Source organism: Megascapheus bottae, chromosome 6, assembly GCF_031878675.1.
Source record: "Megascapheus bottae isolate mThoBot1 chromosome 6, mThoBot2.hap1, whole genome shotgun sequence".
NCBI classification, from domain to species: Eukaryota; Metazoa; Chordata; class Mammalia; order Rodentia; family Geomyidae; genus Megascapheus; species Megascapheus bottae.
The window spans coordinates 37,139,705-37,163,361 of NC_143514.1; the positions used below are offsets into that span (position 1 = coordinate 37,139,705).

General features: G+C 35.8%; 1 protein-coding gene across 1 annotated transcript in view; it reads left to right on the forward strand.

Annotated features, from left to right (window-relative positions):
* The window catches only part of Ankrd13c (ankyrin repeat domain 13C), a 50,100-nt gene extending 26,948 nt beyond the window's left edge, over positions 1 to 23,152 (forward strand). The window contains exons 6-13 of the mRNA XM_090334617.1: positions 2,013 to 2,079; positions 4,343 to 4,487; positions 9,395 to 9,526; positions 12,958 to 13,119; positions 15,213 to 15,292; positions 17,163 to 17,261; positions 20,651 to 20,751; positions 22,418 to 23,152. Of these exons, the coding sequence (XP_090190743.1) occupies positions 2,013 to 2,079; positions 4,343 to 4,487; positions 9,395 to 9,526; positions 12,958 to 13,119; positions 15,213 to 15,292; positions 17,163 to 17,261; positions 20,651 to 20,751; positions 22,418 to 22,548 (917 nt within the window). The 3' untranslated portion in view covers positions 22,549 to 23,152. The remainder of the gene's footprint in view (positions 1 to 2,012; positions 2,080 to 4,342; positions 4,488 to 9,394; positions 9,527 to 12,957; positions 13,120 to 15,212; positions 15,293 to 17,162; positions 17,262 to 20,650; positions 20,752 to 22,417) is intronic.
* Positions 23,153 to 23,657: the final 505 nt, after the last annotated feature.

Sequence of the window (23,657 nt, forward strand, 5' to 3'; positions counted from 1 at the left end):
TTTATTTATTTTTATTTTTTGCCAGTCCTGACACTTTAACTCAGGGCCTGTGCACTGTCCATGGATACTTTGCTTAAGGCTAGCACTCTGCCACTTGAACCACAGTGCCACTTCTGGCCTTTCCTGTATATGTGGTTCTGGGGAATCAAACCCAGGGCTTTGTGCTTGCTGGGTGATTACGCTACCAGTAGGCCACACTCCCAGCCCCAGAAACTCTTTATTTTTATTTATTTATTTAAATTTATTGCCTAGGGCTTGAATTTAGGGCCTTGGTACTGTTCCTGAACTTTTTTTTTGCGGAAGTCTAGTCCTCCTTTCTGATATTTTGGTATTAATTGGAGGTGAGAGTTTCACATACTTTTCTGCATAGGCTAGCTTCAAGTCATGATCCTTAGCCTCCCTCGCCCAGTTTTTTTTTTTTCCTCCCAGTCATGGGGCTTGAACTCAGCGCCTGGGCACTGACCTTGAGTTTTGTTGCTCAAGGCTAGTGCTCTACCATTTTGAGCCACAATACCACTTCTGGGCTTCTAGTAGATAATCAGAGATAAGAGTTTCACAGACTTTTTCTGCCTTGGTTGGCTTTGACACAGGATCCTTAGATCTCAGCCTCTTGAATAGCTAGGATTACAGGTGTGAGCCACCATTGTCCAGCATTCTTCAGTAGTTTTTGAAATGTGACTGCTTTTACATATATAGAAATACAGCCTAGATGCACACATACATGTGATACATGGTCTTAAATAAAAATTTTGAGCTTCATATATTTTCTTTTTTTTTACTTTATTACTGCTCATGATGGAGATGTATTTATCTACAGAATAACTTGTTTACTGAAACATAAAGGATACTAATAAAAATCAGAATTGGTGTATGATACTGATATGAGTTATATAAAGCTAGATCGGAGTGAAGAAATCTATAGATAATACTATGATTTATGTTTTGTAGATTTTGAAACTGAGGTACAATGAACTTAAATTACTAAGGCACATATTTTACATTTAACTTAATTTCCACTGGCTTGTTTCAGTGATTTCTTTACTGTTTACATTACCCTTTGTTTCTGTAAATTCTATTTAAGGGTATAGATCAGATAGTTCCAGATTTCTGTTTCCTTATTTAGGAGGATTCAGTTATCATAGGGCCCTGATAACTCATTTATAATATTATGTGATAACACAAATTGGCATTATATTAACTCTTACTCCTAGAGTTTGTTAACTCTGTTTTTGAGTGAAGTTATAGCAAAATAAGCAGAAACTGCCCTTAAGTAAGTAGAATAGGTAGTAGTAGGTGAAGTTGTTCAAATATTATTGTGTGCCATTTTTTGGGGGGGGGGCGGTTGGTCATGGGGCTTGAACTCTGGGGCCTGGGTGCTGTCCCTGAGCTCTTCCACTGAAGGCTAGCACTCTGCCACTTTGAGCCACAGTTCCACTTCTGCTTTTCTGGTGGTTAATTAGAGATGAGATGGATGAGTCCCATGGACTTTGGTGCAATCTTCAGATCTCAGCCTCTTTTTTTTTTTATTTTTTTATTTTATTTTTTTTATTGTAATTAGTAAAAGGGTTGCATGATATTTGCCAGATAGAAGGTGCGTTAATTCACATACATTGATACCCTTTCACATGTCTTGGTACCCATTTCCCTCCCCCCCCACGCCCCCCACCCGTCTTGGTTTTCCCCCCTTCCCTATCAAATTTCAAATATCCAAATACAAATAAATTCAATATATTAGATAACAAAGTGAGATACTATACCAATATGAGATAACAAGGGACAGCAAAGGAAGATCTCAGCCTCTTAAGTAGCTAAGGTAACAGGCATGTGCCATCAGTGTCAGGCCTATCATACTTATTTCAGTGTGGAAAAATACTACTTTGAAGGTAATGTTTCTAATTTGATAGATTCTAATGGGATGCTTTTGCTACTTTTAAAATCGCAACTGTTTGAAAGCTTGTAAATGTTTCAGAATTATAGGTAATTTTTTTAAAATTTTGTTTTTAAACATACAGTGCCTTTACTTTCCCGAATTCTGCCTTCTGATGCATGTAAAATATACAAACAAGGTATCAATATCAGGTAAGGCAATTTGACTTTTTATTTCTTCAGTAAATGAAAATCAAAGTGTAGAGGAAACTTTTCCTATAATTATAATTCTTGAACTTAATAACTTAAAAGTGCCATAATATATTCAAATAGTCTACTCATTTGAGACGTATAAAGGAACCACAGACATAAAATCTTGACGAAAGTATACTATTTTTATTTAACTACAGAATATTGCATAGGCAGAATGAATAATTTGATCTTGGATTAAGTTATAAGGGACATCTAAGAAAGATATAGTTCTGGCCTTTTTCTCTTCTTTTTCTTTTCTGTTTATCCATACCTGCATCCAGTCTTTTTTTTTTTCCCCAGTAGTCTGTTCATTTCAATGAACACTTTTAAGACTTTTTTTTTACAGCTGAAATTGTTATTAGATCTTTTGAGAATAAATATATTTTACTAACAAAAATTTTTGTCAATTTTTGTATCTTTAGCTTATGTATGTACTTGTAAATCATGTATAGATTATTAGTAGTCAGTGTATCAATTTATCTATGTATGTATATACATGCATATAAGTATTTTTATAAACTGTACATATGTATATTTATAATTATATATATCTGGATTACTAATTTGGGTGTTTAGGAGTCTAGAAGTAAAAGTAAGAATATTTAAATATAAGCTCTATTTAAAGATAAGAAAGCTCAAGTTGAGGTTTGTTTGCTTTTTTTTTTTTTTTTTTTGGTAATATTGGGGTTGGAACTTGAAAACTAGCTAGCACACTTACCACATAAGCCACACCTTCATTCCTGCTTTTTGTTGGTTATTTTGGAGATTGAGTCGACTACTTTTCTGCCTGGGTCTTGAGCCTTCATCTGAATTTCAGTCTTCTGAGTATGATTATAGATATGAGACAATGGCTCCTGCCTAAAATATTGATTTTGAATGGGTGCCTAAGAGATTTAGTAGCCAGCCAGGCATAAAATATGAATTAAAATCCTGCTACAAACCAAAAAAGAGAAGGAAGGGAAGGAGAACAGGTAAAAGGGACAGAGGAAGGAAGAAAGGAAGAAGAAAGAGAAATAGAGAAAAAGAAGGAAGGAAAAGAAAGTAGAAAAAAAGAAAGGAAGAGAGAAAGGAAGAAAGAAAAGATTGAGTCAATAGCTTGGTGGGTTTTTCATAAAGACTTAATCTTCTTGAAGAAGAGAGGAGGAGAGAGCTAAAGACAGACAGAAAGAAAGAAACAAGGCAGGCAAGAAACATGCAAAGTAGCTTACTTACATGGGTCTCTCAGAAAGACTTAAAGAACTTCCTGAGTGATTGGTTAACCTTTTTTGACAATTAAGGTAGCCAGTTTCTTAGATTCAGGGCCATGTGTTATGAGTAGCTGGTTAGCTAGATAAGCCAGATTTATTGACTTTTAAAGTTTTGTGCCTAATTCAGAGTACTTTTAAACTTTGTAAACCCCTAAGTATTTGATAGAAAGTGGTCCATAAGACTTATAGACTGTGGAGATGTTGTTTGAAAGAGCCAAAGATTTGCAGTAGGATAAATGATCAAATTGCAAGATAATTAAAATTTGGTGATACTAGATAACTATGTATATATGGGTCTGAATCAAAATTACAATATGATCATCTTGTTGTGCCCTTCTAAATAATATTCTGAAATATTAACATCATCTTAGATCAAAAAATGTTGTTTTCCTTTTCTGTAGCTTTATGGGGTAGCTGCAGAATTGAGGAATGGTTGGGAAAAAAATGTCACAGAGAAGGAAATACGTGAGCCATGGGAAAACATTGTTTTTCTCTCTAGATAAATGAAGTATATTTGGAAAAGTGTAATTCAGAAAAAGTGGAATATGAGTAGAATTTTAACTTTTGTTCATTTTTAAAATTGTTATTGTAAAGGTGATGTATAGAGTGATTATAGTTATATAAGTGGTTATGTAAGAAAATGTTACCCCTTCCTCTGTACTCTCCCAGTTTTTCCCTCCCATGTACAGTTGTATAATTCATTGTATACATAGTGTTTAGTGAGTACCAGTGCTGCATTTGTTCACTCTGCCCCTCCATTTTGGTGCCTCTACTTCCCCTCCTAAAGACAGAGGGGACAAATTAGGAAAAGAAAGCACAAATAGCAACAACAACAAAAGTCTTGCTTACATTTCCTGTTTACATTTCATGGAATAAACTTAGTTTTTGTAAATTTAAATTTGAAATATGGTAGTAGCATCTTAGTTTGTTTATTACTGAAGTTTTATCACAGTTTTATTTGTTTCTCACTTTCACAGGCTTGACACAACTCTCATAGACTTTACTGACATGAAGTGCCAACGAGGGGATTTGAGCTTCATTTTCAATGGGGATGCGGCACCCTCTGAATCTTTTGTAGTATTAGACAATGAACAAAGAGTTTATCAGCGGATACACCATGAGGTGAGTATGTTATCATTATTTCTCAAAGTGGTTTAAAAAAAGTATATTTAGCCAAGCCTTCAAGTAATCCCTTTTTTGGCCAATCATAGAGAGCTTGAACTCAGAAGCTGGGCACCATTCCTGAGCTTTTGTTTTTTGCTCTAGGCTAGCGCTCTACCATTTGAGTTGCAGTGCTACTTCCAGCTTTTTCTGTTTATGTGGTACTGAGGAATCAAACCCAGGGCTAGGGAAGAACTCTACCACTAAGCCACATTCTCAGACTTCCATGTAGAGAGAGAGAGAGAGAGAGAGAGAGAGAGAGAGAGAGAGAGAGAGAGAGAGAGAGAGAGAGAGTGTGTGTGTGTGTGTGTGTGTGTGTGTGTGTGTGTACTGGTGCTTGAACTTTGGTCAGGCCTAGTGTTCTGCCTTAGCCCTTTCACTCAAGGCTGGCATTCTACCATTTGAGCCATAGCTCTCTTTCTAGCTTTTTGCTAGTTAAGTGGAGATTCGTCTCCCAAACGTTCCTGCCTGGGCTGGCACAATAATCAATCATCAGATCTCAGTTTCTCAAGAAACTAGAATTACTTATGTGAGTCACTAGGGCCCAACTCTCATGTAATTCCTTTAAGAGCATTAAGTGTAATTGAGAACGCTTATTCTCAAAACATTAATTTCTTTACCTCTAGTGCCCTACCTCTCCCATTTTTTTATTATATGATTATTATCCTAATTCATTGAGTTTGTTGTTCAAAATTTGTTAGTTATCTCCTAGATCAATGAACCCCTGCTTTTTTGTTCTTATTTGCAGTTTTAATTTGTTGGATGCGTACTGGTTCATCTACTATTTAGTGTATTACTTTTGCTGTTTTCAGTGTTGCTGAACTTTTTTTCTTTAATAGGAATACTCCTTTGGCTCTTTTCCCATTCTTTTTACTCCTTGTCTTTGGTTACCTTTTCTTTTTTCTCCCTTTCAAAGCACATTTTTTTACCTTTGTTTCCTTTTCTAACTATAGACCAAAGAAAAATTTATAATATATTGGTAGCTTACTCTTTCTTTTTCTTTCTTTCTTTTCTTTCTTTTCTTTCTTTCCTTTCTTTCTTTCTTTCTTTCTTTCTTTCTTTCTTTCTTTCTTTCTTTCCTTTCTTTCTTTCTTTCTTTCTTTCTTTCTTTCTTTCTTTCTTTCCTTCTTTCCTTCTTTCCTTCTTTCTTTTTTTTTTGCCAGTCCTGGGCTTGAGCTCAGGGCCTGAGCACTGTCCTTGGGCTTTCTCAAGGCTAGAGTTCTACCGCTTGACCCTCAGCACCATTTCCGGCTTTTTACTATGTATGTGGAACTGAGGAATCGAACCCCCCGGGTCTTCGTGCATGCTAGGCAAGCATTCTACCACTAGGCCAAACTCCCAGCTCAGGAATTTTTCTTTTTGAGAGAGGTGTTCTCTGTGTTGTCCAAGTAGCCTGGCTCCTACTTGTATCATGATTTTTAAACAAGACTCTTAGATCAAAAGTAATTTAGGTGACTTGATCTTATATGTTTTTGATTTTTCTTCCCTTGCTTTCTTTTCTTTCTTTCTTTTTTTTGGGGGGGGGGTTTGTCTAGATTTCTAGTGTACCATATTTCCATGTGTGACTTGCTACAAAATTAGCAAAGCCTGTATAAAGTGAATTCATTTCACACTATGTATGTTTATTTTTGTCACATTATTGGGGCTTGAATGCAGGGCCTTTCACTTACTGAGTAGCCACTTTATTTTTTCTCATATATTTTTATTCTAATTAATAGAAGGATTACAGTTATTTTCTCCAGATAGAAGGTGCATTACCTCACACACATGGATACCCCTTCTCATGTTTTTGTTCTCATTTCCCTCCCCCGCCCCTCCCCTTATTCCCTCTTTTTCTTATTTCCTTCTTTCTTGCCCTCCCTCCCTCTCTCCTTCCCTCCCTCCCTCTCTTCCTTCTTTCCTTCCTTTCTTCCTCCTTTTTTGTTCTTTGTTTGTCCTGGGGTGCGAACTCAGAGTCTGAACACTGTCCTTGATCTTTTTCAAGGCTAGAGCTCTATCACTTGAGCCATAGCAGACTTCTGCCATTTTCTTTGTATGTGGTACTGCTGAATTGAACCTGGGTCTTTATGCATGCTAGGCAAGCACTCTACCACTAGGCCAAACTCCCGGCCCCCCTTCTTTCTTTTTCTCTCTTTCTCTTTCTTCCTTTCTTCCTTCCCCGTTAGCCATTCCCCTTCCCTCTCTTTTTTGGTTTGCAGCAGGATTTTAATTCATATTTTATGCCTGGCTGGCTAATGAATCTCTTAGCCACCCATTTAAAATCAGTATTTTATGCAGGAGCCAGTGTCTCATATCTATAATCATAGATTACTTCTTTCCATTGATTCTCAAAAATATTTGGATATGGGCCGTGAGTTTGGAAAAAAAAGAAAAAAATATTTGGGTAGAACTTGTAAGTTCTTTATAGCTTTCCTCCATAAAATAATCTGTCAAATAGGATAGTTTTTTAAAATATATTTTTATTGTAATTAATAAAAGGGTTACATTATATTCTCCAGATAGAAGATGCATTACTTCACAAATGTTGCTACCCCTTCTCATGTTTTTGTCCACATTTCCCTCCCCTTTCCCCCTCCCCTCATCTTGTTTTTCACCCTTCCCTCTCCTATTTCAAATAAACATATATACAATATATCAGATAACAAGGTAAGATACTGTAACAATGAGATAACCAAGGGACAACAAAAGAGATGAGAAAAAATATAGTACATTAAGAACAGCATTCACACATTATATGGCTCTTATTTCTATATCCTGGAGGTCCTTTCATTTAGCCTCATCCAAATAGGATAGTTTTTATACTGATTTATTTGAGTGATGATGATACTAGGATAGTGTAGTAAATGGTTAAGAAACTGACATAACTTTCAAGGATTGTTATAATAGAAGTTGTCAGTGATGTAAAATGAGTGAATTAAGATGGCACATTTAAAGTGAGTGTAGTGATGCTGGCTTGAAGAGTGGATGATAGTGGGGTGGTGGTGGCACTTAATAGATTTGGGACATGTAGAAAAGGATACAAGTTTAGCATTTTAACTAATGTTTATTATAAGTCCATTGCTAAAATTAATATGTTTACTAATGTTTAGTATTTTTAATAGACTTTTTTTTGTGCCAATCCTGGGGCTTGAACTCAGGACCTGAGCACTGTCCTTGAGCTTTCTGAAGGCTAGCGCTCTCTTTACCACTTGAGCCATAGCACTACTTCCAGCTTTTTCTGTGTATGTGGTACCGAGGAATCAAACCCAGGGCTTCATGCATGCTAGGCAAGCACTCTGCCACTAGGCCAAACTCCCAGCTCCTAATAGACTTTCCTTAAGCATTTGCTACTTAGTAACTCAGTTCTTGAAATTTCTGCTTTCTTCAGATTTTTTATGTTGGGTAGTTGTTGCCCTTTTTCTATTTCTCCTTCACTTCTTTTGCTCCTTTTTTAAAATTGTATTTTATTGTCAGAGTGATGTATATAGAGGGGCTACAGTTATATTTGTCAGGTAATGTGTACATTACTTCTTGAACACTGATACCTTTTCCCATGTTTTTCTCCCAGTTTCCCTCCTCCCACCCTCTCCCAGTCATCTTTTTCCTCTTTCAAATAAACAAATATATATTCAATACACCAGGTACCAAAGTCAGATACAGTAACAACATGAGATAAAACATAAGGCGAAACAAACAGAAAAGAAAGAACTTCACATCAACAGAGATAAACCTCTTGTTTCCATATCCTGTAGTTCATTTCACTTAGCCTCATCCTGTGTCACCATAGGTTTTGTTGCTCTTTTTTTTTCCCTCTGCTTAACTTTGAAACACAGATATGATCTTTTTAGAGTTCTTGTTTTTAAAAACCTCAGAACAACATAGGTATCCTACGTTCTTGGTAGTTCTTGAATACCTATTTTTGTATAGATAGATAGTACATGTTTCCCCCTAGGTACTTTAAAATTTGCCTTATTTAAACTTCACTTATTTTCTTCACACTATCTCTTTCTTGTTTTCCTTCCTTTGGTGAATGTTATCATTCTCTGAACTCAGATACTTGGGAGGCATTTTTACCAATCTTTCTCATAGTTTTGTTCCTTATTTTAAAAAGATATTTGGTCATTTCTCTTTTATTAAAGTTTTATAATTATCTTTTAAAAAATTTTACACTTGCCATATAATAATGTATACATTCAGTATTTTGTGTGCTCTTCCTGGATCCCTTCTTGAATGTTTCTAAATTAAAACTAAACATTAGACAATCATTGTTCTTAAATCCATATATATACATATATATTTTCATTCTTTTTGTGGGTCATGGGGCTTGAACTTTGGGGCTTAGGTGCTGTTCCTGAGCTTTTCAGCTCAATGCTACTGCCCTACCACTGGGCCTGGGCATTGTCCCTGAGTTCTTCAGCTCAAGGCTACCGCCCGCCATACTCCTTGAGCCACAGCCCTGCTTCCCTTTTTCTAGAGTTTAATTGGAGATAAGAGTCTCTGGGTCTTTATTGCCCAAGCTGGCTTTTGAACCATGATCCTCAGATCTCAGCCTCCTGTGTAGCTAGAATTACAGGCATGAGCCACCAAGCCCAGCTTCAGATCCATTTATTCTTAAAAGAAATGTTTGAAAGTATAGACTGTACAATTCTGTAATGGCTGGCGCTATTTTAATTATGTATTTATAGTGTAAAAAAGTGCTTTTAAAGATTAATAATTGGTTATAATTATAATCTTCTAGAGAAGTTACTAGATAACAAAGTTTTTTAGTTGTTCACATTAGTTTTTTTTACTTTCAAGTATGTGCGTTATAGTTGATAATATACTCATATATAATACTAGTAATCTTTGAAAAAAAAACCTAGATTTTTCTATTTTTACCCCTACTTTAGGAATCAGAGATGGAAACCGAAGAAGAGGTTGACATTTTAATGAGCAGTGATATTTATTCTGCAACTTTATCAACCAAATCAATTTCTTTCACACGTGCCCAAACTGGATGGCTTTTTCGAGAAGACAAAACAGTATGTAAAAATCAGATTTTTAAACACTTGTATTTAATATTGTCATAATAATATGTTGGAAATGCAGGAATATTTGCCAAGTGTGTTGTTGCATACAATATTCCCAGTACTCCGAAAGCTGAGTCAGAAGGAATGAGAGTTATAGGGCAACTTGGACACACATTGAATTCTAAGCCAACCTGGGGTACATAGGAGATCATCTCAGAAAGAGAAAGGGTGGAGAGAAAAGAGGAAAGGGAAGAGAGAAAAGAAAAAAGAGAGAGGAGAAAGAGAAGAGAAAGGATAGGGAAGTGGGAGAAAAAGGAGAAAGGGAAAAGAGACAAAGAGGAGAGAGAAAAAAGAAAGAGAAAAACAGCTTCTGTTTGACTCCAGATCAGTCTGAATTATCTTTCCTTTTCCTTTTCCTTTTTCCTTTTTCCTTTCCTCCCCCGCCCCTCTGCCCCTTGTGGGTCATGGGGCTTGAACTCTGATCCTGGGTGCTGTCCCTACCACTTGAGCCACAGTGCCACTTCCAGTTTTCTGGAGGTTTAATTGGAGATAAAGAGTATCACAGACTTTCCAGCCCAGTCTGGCTTTGAACCATGATCCTGAGATCTTAGCCTCCAGAGTAGCTAGGATTATAGATATGAGCTACCAGCGACCAGTTCCAAATTATATTTCTTGATAGAGTTGAAAAATATCTTTGGAGAAACCAGCAGAACAAGTTCAACTTATTTGAATTCTGTGTGGGAAGTTTCTTATTATACAGAGAACAAAATTTTTGTATAATTTCATTATACTTAATTTTTTGCTTTTGATTCTTTCTTTCTTTCTTTCTTTCTTTTCATATATATAACTGTTATATAGATATAACTTTTTTTTTATATAGATAAAACTGTTTTTTTTTTTGGTCAGTCCTGGGACTTGAACTCAGGGCCTGAGCACTGTCCTTGGGCTTTCACAAGGCTGGTGCTCTACCACAAGAGCCACAGCACCACTTCCAGCTTTTTTTTATGAATGTGGTACGGAGGAATCGAACCTGGGTCTTTGTGCGTGCTAGGCAAGCACTCTTCCACTAGGCCAAACTCCCAGCCTGGGATATAACTGTTTTAAGGAGTTGGCTCATATAATTGTGGAAATTGGCAGTGTAGCAGGCTGGAAATTAAGAAAATAGTTGCTATTACAGTCTACAGTCATTTGTCCAGTGGCTGCACTTGGGACTTTTTTTATGTTGAGTTTGAGACAATTGCTTTTTCTTTTGGAAACCTCAATTTGAATTAAGAACTTGAGTTAAGTTAATTAATTAGATGATACCCAGTCATATTACAGAAGATAATCTGCTTTATCAAAAATCTACGGATTGCTTTTACATGTACGAAAGAGCTTCTAGAATTTTAACCAACAACTGAGTACCTTAGCTTAACCAAATTAGTATAAAGTCATCCAGCAGCTTTATAGATAGAGCCCTAACAACTTCCTTGACTAATAATACCCACAACCCTAGAACCTTTTTCCAAACATTCGGATTGTATATCCTTTAAAACATTTTCTGTACATGAATAGAACACGTTAGTTTTTTTTGCTAGTTTTTCTTCATGAGTGTCAGTTGTTTATAGTGTTCTGCAGCTGACTCTTTTTAGTGTGAGACAAGTGTTTCTGAATCATTACCTGAAGTATTTGTTCTTTTTGAACTGTGTAATATTCCATACTGTGGCTTTAGCTAGTCAGGCAAATTTATTTTTGGAAACAAATAATTATCACATATTCGTCTTCTGCTGTTATACATGATGTTGTGTTTACTCTTGTTCAACATCCCTTTGGCTAGATGTTGAGGAATATGCACTTAAAATTTTTACTGATATGGTCATTTACATGTGATAAATGCTTTTGCATTGTTTGGTTTCAAACCTGTTAATTATCACTTAGCCAGAAATTGGAGCTATGACTCTAGACTCATCAGTTTTCCTCTCTAAGTCTGTTTGGCAACAAATGGCATTCAGGATTCCAGGTTGTGGAATCCCTCATAACAATCCGTTTGTTGTTTGAAGTCTTATTTGTCTGTACTCTGTTCTTCTGGACAGCATTAGACGGATCACTTGAAGAGAAGATAAAAATTGAAGCTGCTATTCATCTAGTGCTACTGCTAAGCAGCTCAAAGCTCTTGAACAGCGTCTAGGTGATCTCCTTAAATCTTTGACAGGTAAGGAGGGAGTCAGTATGCTTATGGTTCCCATTTTGTAGGTAGAAACTAGTGCAGATGCTTTGCTTTTTGGTAACATCTGTAAAGAGGCCACTGAAGCTAAGTTATTTACATGCTGGTAAAAGTGAGAAGCTTGTTTTTGCTCCCCTCCCCTCCCCTTTCCATTCCATCCCATGTCTGGAAACCTTGAAAGTTTATCACAGGCAGGAGTTTGGCCTAGTGGTAGAGTGCTTGCCTACCATGCACGAAGACCCAGTTTCGATTCCTCGGTACCACATACATAGAAAAGCTGGAAATGGTGCTATGGCTCAAGTGGTAGAGTGCTAGCCTTGAGGAAATCCCAAGGACAGTGCTCAGGTCCTGAGATAAAGCCTAGGACTGGAAAAAAAAAAGTTTATTACAACTTCATTAAAATTACTACTCTTATTACCATTTATGTTACTTGAGTTTCCCTCCCCCCTGTTCATTATTTAAACATGTAATTGTATTGGGGAGCAAGGATGATCCATTTTCTTTTTTGCAAAGCAGCAATCAGCAGTTCTAAGTTTTGATCATGAAATAAGCACAGGATCACTATTTCTATTAAGATTCCTTTGTGACTTAAACTGTTGTTATTATTATTCTACTTTTCTATCTATAAAATGGGAACAGTGCTATCCCTGACCCCTCCTTGTTACTTACAATATTTGATAGTTGGTTTAATAAGTTCTCAGATAACTTTGTGCTACTTGGAAGTAGATAAAGGAACATTATGGTATTTTTAATTAGTCTTAACTCATCATTTTCAGGTTAATTACTATACATTATTGTATCATTTAAACTTCTCTTTATTGTTGCAGTTGAATAGTTAAATATTTTAACTTAATAGAATACAATACTCTTTTTTTATTTTTATTTTTTGATCGGTTGTGGGGCTTGAACTCTGGGCATGGGCGCTGTTCCTGAGCTCTTCAGCTCAAGGCTACTGCCCTACCCCTTGAGTCACAGCGCCACTTCTGATTTTCTGGTGGTTAATTGGAAGATGAGAGTCTCATGGACTTTAGTGCTTGGGCTGGCTTTGAACTGTGATCCTCAGATCTCCTGAGTAGCTACTGCGCCTGTTTATAATAATCTTACAGTGTTAAATATTAAAGGAATTATTTTTACCTATAAACTATGTGATTATAGAAAATATACTACCTTTAAACTTCTTGAAATCTAGGATAAACTTACTTTAAAATTTATTATTTTGGAATCTTTGATTTTGTTTTAGGAGAGAGTAGGAAACTTTTTGGCAGATTTCTATCTGGTGAATGGACTTGTTTTAGAATCAAGGAAAAGAAGAGAACATCTCAGTGAAGAGGATATTCTTCGAAATAAGGCCATCATGGAAAGTTTGAGTAAAGGTGGAAGCCTAATTGAACAGAATTTTGAGGTATAGTTTCTAATTCTCCATGTTTGTAGCTTCCTAAATAGAATGAATTTCATTCATTCTTGGCTCTTGAGATGTTTGTGTAAAAATAAAAGTTTACTTATATATTATTACATTATATTATTATACTTACTATGTAATACTTTTTATTTTTCCATGATTCTTCCATTTTTGTCATATCATTATTAGAAAAGGAAAAAAACCCTGACTTTATTGTGTTTTGTGAATCTGAATTGGTATTTGAGTCTTCCTTAAGTAATAGACTAAAATCATTTTGCTAGTATGAAACACAGTGTTGCATTTTATTCATGTTCCTTTACATATAATCTGCTTCACTGAAATTTGGTTTTCAGAATGACAAGTCTTTATGTTATTTCACCTCATAATACTTCTAATTTAGCATCTGTTTAATGAGTATATATTAATGCAAATAATAGTATGACTAATAGGACAGGGAAGGGAAATCAATAAATATAACATATTACATATAACAACTCTTGCCATTTATTTCCTAATAAAATGAATTAGATTTTTTTCTGTTTTGTTGTTTTTGTTGTTGTTTTTTGGTTGGTAGTGGGGCTTAGACTCTGGGCCTGGATGTTGTCACTGAGCTCCTCAGCTCTAGGCTACCATCCTACCCCTGGAGCCACAGCCCTGTTTTCTGTTTTCTAGTGGTTAATTGGAGATAAGAGTCTCATGGTTTTTAGTGCCTGGGCTGGCTTTGAACCTTGATCCTGAGATCTCAGCTTCCTGAGTAGCTAGGATTATAGACATGAGCCACTGCACCAACTAGATTATTTCTTAAAATAGTGTGTGTGTGTGTGTGTGTGTGTGTGTGTGTGTGTGTCTGTGTGTGTCTGTGTGTGTGTGTGCATGCATGTGTGTTTGTGTGTATGTATTTAGTTTCTGGTTTTAGGAATTGAATATAGAGTCTTATTCCAAATGTTCTACTTCTGAACTTAAGTTCTCTCTCTCTTCTTTTTGTTGGTGTTAGGGATTTAATCCAGGGCCTTATGCAACTGTTCTTCCACTGAGTTGCATCTTTTATTCCTGAAGTCAGTTCTTAGACTTCTCTGTAACAACTGAGTTCAGCAGTTAGCATAATGTAAGAGTGTTTTAGATGGGCAAAACATTGACTGAGTGCATATTATTACTTTAATACCAACAAGAATTTAAAAAGATATAGAATATTTTTGTTGGAATCAATGTAGAATTATAACAGGTGCATAGAAACTTAACTGTTTTTGTACTTGACATCCTTGCCTCCCTTTTACATCTGTCTGGGGCCTCTCTTCTTCAGTCAGACATCCTGAGTATTGCAGTTGACAGGACTGATCTATAACATCTTTAACACAGGGGACTAAAACTACACCCCCCAAAACAGCAGAGCTTCACACGATAGATCTCCCTTACATGAGGATAGTTAATTGTTGTGATGAGAAGGAATCCTGGGCACAACAATAAAATATCTTATGGGGACCAGGTCTCTCCTTTCATCTGATAACAGCAGTACCCACTTTTCTGGAATCCCTTGTTTAATCAGAATGGACATAATGACTAACCAGGTCTCACTTTTCCTGGAATAGCTACCCACATGGTTTCCCACTAACTCTCGCCCTGTTTTATCTAGTAGTATAATGTTAGGATACTTACTGTAGTTCCTGAACCCATTTTTTGGTGTGTACTTAATGTCTTTTTCTAGGCCTATTACATATGAGGCTTTTTTAAAAAAAAATTTCGCTGAATAAATTCACTTGCTTTTTAATCTCTGACTGAAAATTCTTATGGTGCCTTTGGAGACAAGAATATGAATCTTTTGGAACCTCTTTGGCATCTTCGCTCAGTACTTGTGACAGACCTATCTTGAAATCTTTTTAGGTAGCATGTTGAAGAGATTAAGTAGATTGCTAATTTATATAGTTTGCTTCCCTCCTTGTTTAGTTTTTGGTCTAGTAATTAAAGCCAGAATTACTTGCATCCAAATGTATACTCTACCAATGGGAGCTTCAGTTTATGGTATGCTTTAATTTTGTATAAAAAAATGTTACTTGTTTCTTTCTTCACATTCTCCACTTTTCTCTTTTATTTTTTGGCAGCCTGTTCGAAGACAGTCCCTTACCCCTCCTCCTCAGAACACTATTACTTGGGAAGAGTATATATCTGCTGAAAATGGAAAGTAGGTAGTTTTATGACTTACATTTTCCTTTGGATTTTAGAAAGAACAATCTGTAAAAGTTAAAATGTATGAATACCTAGGTATATGAATTTAAGGGAAAATACTGGTATATTTTTATCTGAAAAATTTCTTTTTTTACTTTCTGAAAATATGGATTAAGAAGGATAGGGGAGTATCGCAGATTGTATTCAGGCTTTAGAAATAGTGTAGAGCCTCCACCCCATATTCTTCCTGTAATTTACACCCATTAAGAAAACTGTAGGACTTTTTCTAGGAAATATAATGCAGGAAATTGCCCAATGTAGTTAACTTACTTGAAACTTTCTGTTGTATGATGGATTTATGTGTTTTGTTATTATCCTGATTCTCTATCATTGTGTTTAAGATCATTCTGTTTTTTTTTTTTTTCTATTTTCCTTTCTAAGCTAATTTTTCATTTCTTTTACCCTACTCTGACTATCCCTCCTGAGGCTTTTGCCTATTGTTGTATCCCTAGTATTTTAGTACTTTAACACATAGTTTGCATTCAATATTAATAACTCCTAGTTTAGTATTGGTACATAGCTGTTACATGTTTATTTTCTAAAGAAACGATGATACCGGTGGGCCCAGGTGTCTCATACCTGTAATCCTAGCTACTCAAGAGGCTGATAACTGAGAATTGGGATTCAAAGCCAGCTTGTGCAGAAGAGTCTCATAGACTCTTATCTCCAATAAAACTACTCAGAAAAAACCAAAGTGGTGCTATGGATCAAGTGGTAGAGTGCTAACCTGGAGTAAAGTGGCTCAGGAACAAGGCTCAGATCTTGAGTTCAAGTCCCAGAACCATCCAAAAAAAATGATGAATGAAGAATGTTCAAGTGGAAATTATCATTGTTGTTACTTAATGAAATATGTGTTTTCATTACTTCACTTTAGTATTTCTCTGTCAATACTTTACAGTGTTAAATATAGTTTCTGGGCATTCTTTTGAACTAGTTAACTAGTTTGCCACACAAGGGTCTAGCTGATCACACAAAATCAAAATAGACTATTATGTGATGTGTACCATAAATCAAACTAACAGATCAGTTTGCAAAAACTGTAAACAAGTTATAAAACGACTTCAAGAGATTCCAGTCAATGAGTTGTGTTTTAGTGTTGTATGGAAACTAGTTTTGACACACTGTTTATTTTTTCTTCTTTGACCTCTTTTGTGTCTAATAAAGCTATCATACTCTGTTCAGCTCAGTGGAACCTTTTCTGTTTTATAGGATAAAGTATGACCCTATCATAAAATGGCAAAAATAGTAAAGTAGATCTTTAAAATTTGCTTTCAATAATGATCAACATAAAATTTTTCCTCCTCCTGCTCCTCCTCCTGCTCCTCCTCCTCCTGCTCCTCCTCCTCCTGCTCCTCCTCCTCGTCCTCCTCCTCCTCCTCGTCCTCCTCCTCCTCCTCGTCTTCCTCCTCATCCTGTAGCTTTGCTGTCCCTGAACTTTGGTGCTCTATGATAACATTCTACCACTTGAAACACTTTTTCTTTGTCAGTCCTGGGCTTGGGCCTAGCACTGTCCTTGGGTTTTCTCAAGGCTAGAGCTCTACCACTTGAGCTACAGCACCACTTTTGGCTTTTTTCTATATGTGGTACTAAGGAATTGAACCCAGGTCTTTGTGCATACAAAGCAAGCACTCTACCACTACGCCAAACTCCCAGTTCAATGCTTGTTTCATTTCTTATATTCGACTTATTCTTTGTAACATAATTTTAATTCATTTCTATAGCCAATAAGAAAAATTGAGCTAGGTATGAATGTCATTGGAAGATGACTGGTTATCTCCAATGGAACAAGTTGCTTAACACATTTTTTTTCTTTCTTTTAATTTTAGAGCTCCTCACCTGGGAAGAGAACTATTGTGCAAAGAAAGTAGGAAGACATTTAAAGCCACAATAGCCATGAGCCAGGAATTTCCCTTAGGGATTGAATTGTAAGTTTATTAGTTATATTCATGGAAGAAGCTACTAATGATAAAGGCTCTAGTACCTTTTGAAGCTTTTGAACTCTTAAAAACAAAGCAATTGTTACATTCATAAGGAGTGCCATTTTCTAGAAATTCTCTGATTAGCAAAATGTGTTTCATTTTCTCTAGATCAATTTTTGAATAGTGTCAAAATCTTTATTAAAGTAATACATGACTACTAGTATAAAGTAGACCATGATATGGAAGTTTATAGATTAATGAATCTCCTCCCTCCCATGCTAGGTGTGGTGGCTCACGCCTGTCTTTCTAACTACTCCGGAGGCTGAGATATGAGGATCACAGTTCAAAGCCAGCCAGGATACTACAAAGCTATAAAGCCCTACAAAGCTAATAATCAGAAAACCGGAAGTGGTGTTATGGCTAAAGGAGTAGGGTGGTAGCCTTGAACCGAAGAGCTCAGGGACAATCCCCTGGCCCTAAAGTTCAAGTCCCATGACTGACACACACACACAAAAAGGAATATTCTCCCTCCCCCAGTGATAGTTAATGGCTAGTCTTTTTTTTTTTTGTCTAAATTTTTCATTTTTAAAATAAAAGTATCAGGAAGTGGTGCTGTGGCTCAAGTGGTAGAGTGATAGCCTTGAGCTGAAGAGCTCAGAGACAGCGCCTAGGCCTAGAGTTTAAGTCCCAAAAATGGCAAATGGTATATTTTGCTCAGTTAGTTGCTTTTTTTTTTCTTTGAAGCAGAGTCTATATTGGAATTCTCACAGTAACTAAATTTTTGTCTATAATATTTTTTCACTGATAAATCTGTAGTAAATGTATGCCATTAATTTTTTATCATTTCTTTACAAAAAAAAACATGGATTGTTTTTAGTCACTTCTAAACATAGAATTGCAGTGAACTTCTTGAATATGTCCAGTCAAGACTCATATTCACCAGATTCCCCCTTTAAAATAGCTTTTGGAAAGATAATAAAATAGACGCTAGGTAGCTATAGTTCACTAATGATATAGCTGCCACATTAGGTTCCTCATTAAAATGGGCTGGCTGGAAATAAGTAGAATTTTCTTTGCTAAATTCTTTCCCTTTCCAAACTGGCCCGTTATATTTAAAAACAAAACATAACTCAGCTTACTACAATAAAATATTTTTTTCAGCATAGCACCCATATTTATTTACGTTTAGTTTTTTTATTTTGCCAGTCCTAGGGCTTGAGCTCAGGGCCTGAGCACTGTCTTTGGGCTTTCTCAAGGCTAGAGCTCTACCACTTGAGCCCTAGCACCACTTCTAGCTTTTTCTGTGTATGTGCAATTAGCAAAATAGTTTTGGAGTACAGTCATGATTAAATATAAGAATTGTAGGTGGTCTACCAAAATACTCTTCCAAATGTGATAAACTGAAGTCAGAATATGGCAGAAAATTTATTTTTTGTGTGTGGTTCAGTCCTGGGGCTTGAACTCAGGGCCTGAGTACTGTCCTTGGGCTTTTTCCTCAAGGCTAGCACTCTGCCACTTGAGCATCACTTCCAGCTTTTTTTTGAGATAGCATTCAATAAAAATGGGTACTGAATGATCAGTCAAGAATATGAGCATAGGGCCGGGAGTTTGGCATAGTGGTTAAAGTGCTTGCCTAGCATGCACGAAGACCCAGGTTCGATTCCTTGGTACCACATACATACAAAAAAGCCGGAAGTGGTGCTGAGGCTCAAGTGGTAGAGCTCTAGTCTTGAGAAAGTCCAAGGACAGTGCTCAGGCCCTGAGCTCAAGCCCAGGACTGGCAAAAAAAAAAAAAAAAAAAAAAGAATATGAGCATAATAAAACATCTGTCAATTAGTAATACAAAATCTAAAGGTAACGAGGCAGAAGGAGGTAAAAATCAACCTGGCTTTGTAGTTTTTTTTTTTTTTTCCTCTATGCAAAAGGGTGAGGGTGTGGCTCTTGTGGTCAGGTGCTTTCCTCCTAAGGTGCAGGCCAATAAGTTCAAATCTTAGTAGGACATAGGAAGGAAGAAAAGAAGTATGGAAAAACAAAGGTTCTGATAATGTATTTTGTTAAGAAATTAAGATAGTCTCAGATACAGAGTATTTAAGAGATCAGAATCTTGTTGAAAAAAGATAATATTGTGTGAAGATGAAATCCATTACATTAGAAGAGAAATAACACGTAGTTCAGTGAGTTCACTGACTACTGTGATATAGAATACTAGGAGACACTAAAATTCTAGTTTGGACAGTATAACCAGAAATTTCGGTGAGTCAGATTTTTCTTTAAATATAATGTCTAATACTCATAAGGGGCAGGGAGTGTGGCCTAGTGGTAGAGTGCTTTGATTCCTTGGACCCACATATACACAGAAAATGCCAGAAGTGGTGCTTTGGCTCAAGTGGTAGAGAACTAGCCTTGAGAAAACCCAAGGACAGTGCCCACATCCTGAGTTCAAGCCTGAAGACTGGCAAAAAAAAAAAAGAAAAGAAAAAGAAGTATTTATAGCCAGTGGCTTGCGCCTGAAATCCTAACAACTCAGAAGGCTAGAGCTGAGGACCAGCTTAGGAGCAAAAGCTGTGAGACTCTTATCTCCAATTAAGGACAAGAAAACTGGAAGTGGCACTGGGGCTAAGTGGTAGAGTGCTAGCCTTCAGCTGAAGAGCCCAGGCCCAGAGTTCAAGTCCCAGGGACCAGAAAAACCAAAAACCAAAAAAAAAGGGGGGCCGGAATTTGGCATAGTGGTAGAGTGTTTGCCTAGCAGCATGAAGACCCATGTTTGATTCCTCGGTACCACATACATAGAAAAAAGCTGGAAGTGGTGCTGTGGCTCAGGTGGTAGAGCTCTACCCTTGAGAAAACTCAAGGACAGTGCTCAGGCCTTGGGCCCAAGCCATGACTGGCCAAAATAAATAAATACATAAATAAAAGATTAAAATATATATACATATATACACATATATGTATGTTTATGTATGTACAGAGAGAAAAACACTAATAAATTATTAGAGCATGGAATCAAGAAATATTAGACCAATAATTGGAGCCCTTCCCATACGTCTAAACATTGATAGTGAAAATGTGTGATGCAAACAGTAATTCTAATTAATGAACTTAAATATGTGTGGATTTTAGTAAGCAAACAAGTATAGTCTTTAAATCCATTTAAAAGGGAGTCAGTTACATAATATCAAACACCTATGGAAGGTCTTAAGGCTGTACAAATAAAGGTTACAAACCATATCATAGTAAATAAATTAAAAATTTATAAACCAGGAAGCATAAAGTATAATTACCTCATTTGTTTAATCTCCAAGTTAGTGCTGCTGTCATGTAGTTTAAAAACAATGTAAAGATGCATAGAATTCAGTTTGAACAATAAGAAGAGTTTTTCTTCTTACATTTTTCAGATTATTGAATGTTCTAGAAGTAATAGCTCCCTTCAAGCACTTTAACAAGCTTAGAGAATTCGTTCAAATGAAGCTTCCTCCAGGCTTTCCTGTAAAATTAGGTAAGAGAAAATTTCAGATTTTATAAATTTGGAGTCGTTTATTAGAATAAGTATTTCAAAGGAAATAAATTTTCTTGTTGCTTACACTTTTGTTTTTCTTGATCTAAATGCATTGATACTTGTGTTTTGTGTGTGTGTGTGTCTCTCTTTATATGTATATATACATATACATATATATTCATATACATATGTATGTGTGTGTATGTATATATATATATATATATATATATATAGTGACTGGCCATTTAGGGCTAGAAATATTCCAAGTATTGAATGACCTTGGTGTTAAGAGGCAAACTACAAACTACAGCAAAGGACAGGGACTCTTTATCTCAAGGCTACTGCCCTACCCTGGAGCCAAGCCCCACTTCCATTTCCTAGAGATTAATTGGAGATAAGAGTCTCCTCCTTTTGTGTCCAGGATGAACCTTGGTCCTCAGATCTTGCCTCCTGAATAGGTAGGATTACAGGCTTGAGCCACTGCTCACCTTATTGTATGTCTTTATACTAGTCAGACACTTTAACTAGTTTACATAGACTTAATTCATAGTTTTTAGGAAATTTTAGACCTTTTAGCTGAAATCTTTGAGATTCTTAAGTAGAATAGTTTTGGGGATTAAGATGCAATTTTATAACTTGGGCAATTCCAGATTTGTGCTGTGTCCTCAGAGTTCACTTAGTATTTCAGTTCACTTAGTGTTTCATTTAGTGTTATATAGGGGGTAGTGTTACAGTATTTCTCTAGTTCTTTTTATTATACATTGTAACGCCATACCCTATAACAGTATTCTTTTTTCTTCCATGGTTTTCTTTTTGTTGTTACTGCATTTGGAACTCAAGGAATTGTGCTTCCTAGGCTGGCTCTCTGTCAGTTGAGCCACATCCTAACCACTTTTAGTGTTTTTTTGTTTTTTAATTTGATTTTATTTAATTAAAACATTTTAATTGTTATAAAGAAGGTGATGTAACAGGCTAGGGTTTCATAAGTAAGGTCATAAGGACACTTCTTCTTGGACAATGTCAACTTCTTACTCTGTTCTACTTTTCTTTACTGCCCCCATCTACAAGTTGTGTAGTTCATTTTGAACATATTGTCTACTAAGCACCACTGTTGCATTTGTTCACTCTTTATTTCTCCATTTCCATGCTCCCCTTACCGTCCCAAAGACAGATAAATGAAGAAATATGACAAAAGGAAAACAAAAACAATAACAAAGATGAAAACTTTTTTCCAAGAAGAAACAAAAATAATAATGTATTTCACTTGGATTAATAGAGTTAAATTAGCTCAGAGTGAGAATGATCAATCTGTACTATATTCTGAAAAGCAGATATCAGAATAGTACAGATACAAATAGTACAGAATACAAAGCATAGTAGTAGTGTGTTCTCTAAGAAAAAAAAAAGATTTGTGGACTCTGGCAACATATTCTTATAATAGAAAAGAAATGTGATTGTATAATGCTCAGTTCCTCAGTGTCTAACCTTCCTCACCCATCAAAACCCAAATTCTTCCCTTGCTGAAAACCCACATGCTCAGTGTTAGACATGTATTTGGATTTGTTTGGTTTTTCAGTTAGTAATGTGTTTTGTTACGTTGTAAGGTGTTAGCAGTATTTTATGATCAGATTTAATTTTACAATGTCATTCATTGTTCTCTCTCTAGATATACCTGTATTTCCCACGATAACAGCCACTGTGACTTTTCAGGAGTTTCGATATGATGAGTTTGATGGCTCTATCTTTACCATTCCTGATGACTACAAGGAAGACCCCAGTCGTTTTCCTGACCTTTAACTGAACTTGAAAGTGACACTATTCAATCAAGAACAAGGAAAACAGACTCTCAGAAGTGAATCCGAGTAGAAGGGACAAATGCTTTCAGTAAAGGGAATTACATGTTGAATTGACACATCAGTAGTAGGATATAAAGAAATGGGCCTCTAGTAAGAATTTCAGCAAGTTTTCTGATGTGCCATTTTCAGTCTTTTTAAAAGTATACTTAATATAAGTGTAATAGTTTGACCTTAATGACCCTAAGACCTTCGTATGTAAAGCAGCTACCAGTGCTGTGATTTGTTTTTAAAGATTTTTACATTTCTTGTTGAAATATATATGCATATAAATATATCTATATATCTATATATCTATATATCTAAAACACTCCTGGACCATTAATGTAAATTAAATGTCTTAAAAGAGTTATGAAGCCCTTTTAAACTCGTCATCTTATATTCAAGGTGACATAAATATTCCTTCGCTTTGTGTTCACAAAATGTAAACTCTGTAACATGATGTATAGTTCAGTAATTTGAATGTTTGTTCAATATAATGAACTAGAAGGAATGCAATTTTCTGTAGATGAATGAACCAAATGGTAACCATTAAATAATTGCATTTATATGTTGCAATACATTTCAGAGGGAGCGTTCATGCTGCAGGGAATAAGGTACCTCTTTTAGCACCTTAGTGCAGTTCATTGTGGTGCTATTTGTTTTTACCTGAATTCTTTCTTCAATGGAAAAATGTTATTAATCTTCCTTGCATAGAACCTCTATTTTTTGTTCTCTAAATTAGTTTAAAAGTCCTTGTTATGTTTATGATAAGGTATGGTTAGCATGCTTAAGACCCTCTCCCAAGTCTCAGCACTTTAAACAAATTCCAAATTTTGAAACTTGCTTCCTAAACAGTCCATAGAAGTCTGATGAGTATGTTTTTAGTGGAATATGGATGCATCGATACCACTTTAAAAAAAAAACCCACATATTTTAGACAACCTCACATACTTAATGCTTTCAATATAATGTTACAAACATTTTGTATGCTAACAATATATTTGTTACAAGTTATAAAATTCAGAAGTGTATACAACATTGACAGTTCCTATTTATTTTTAGTCACAGGAA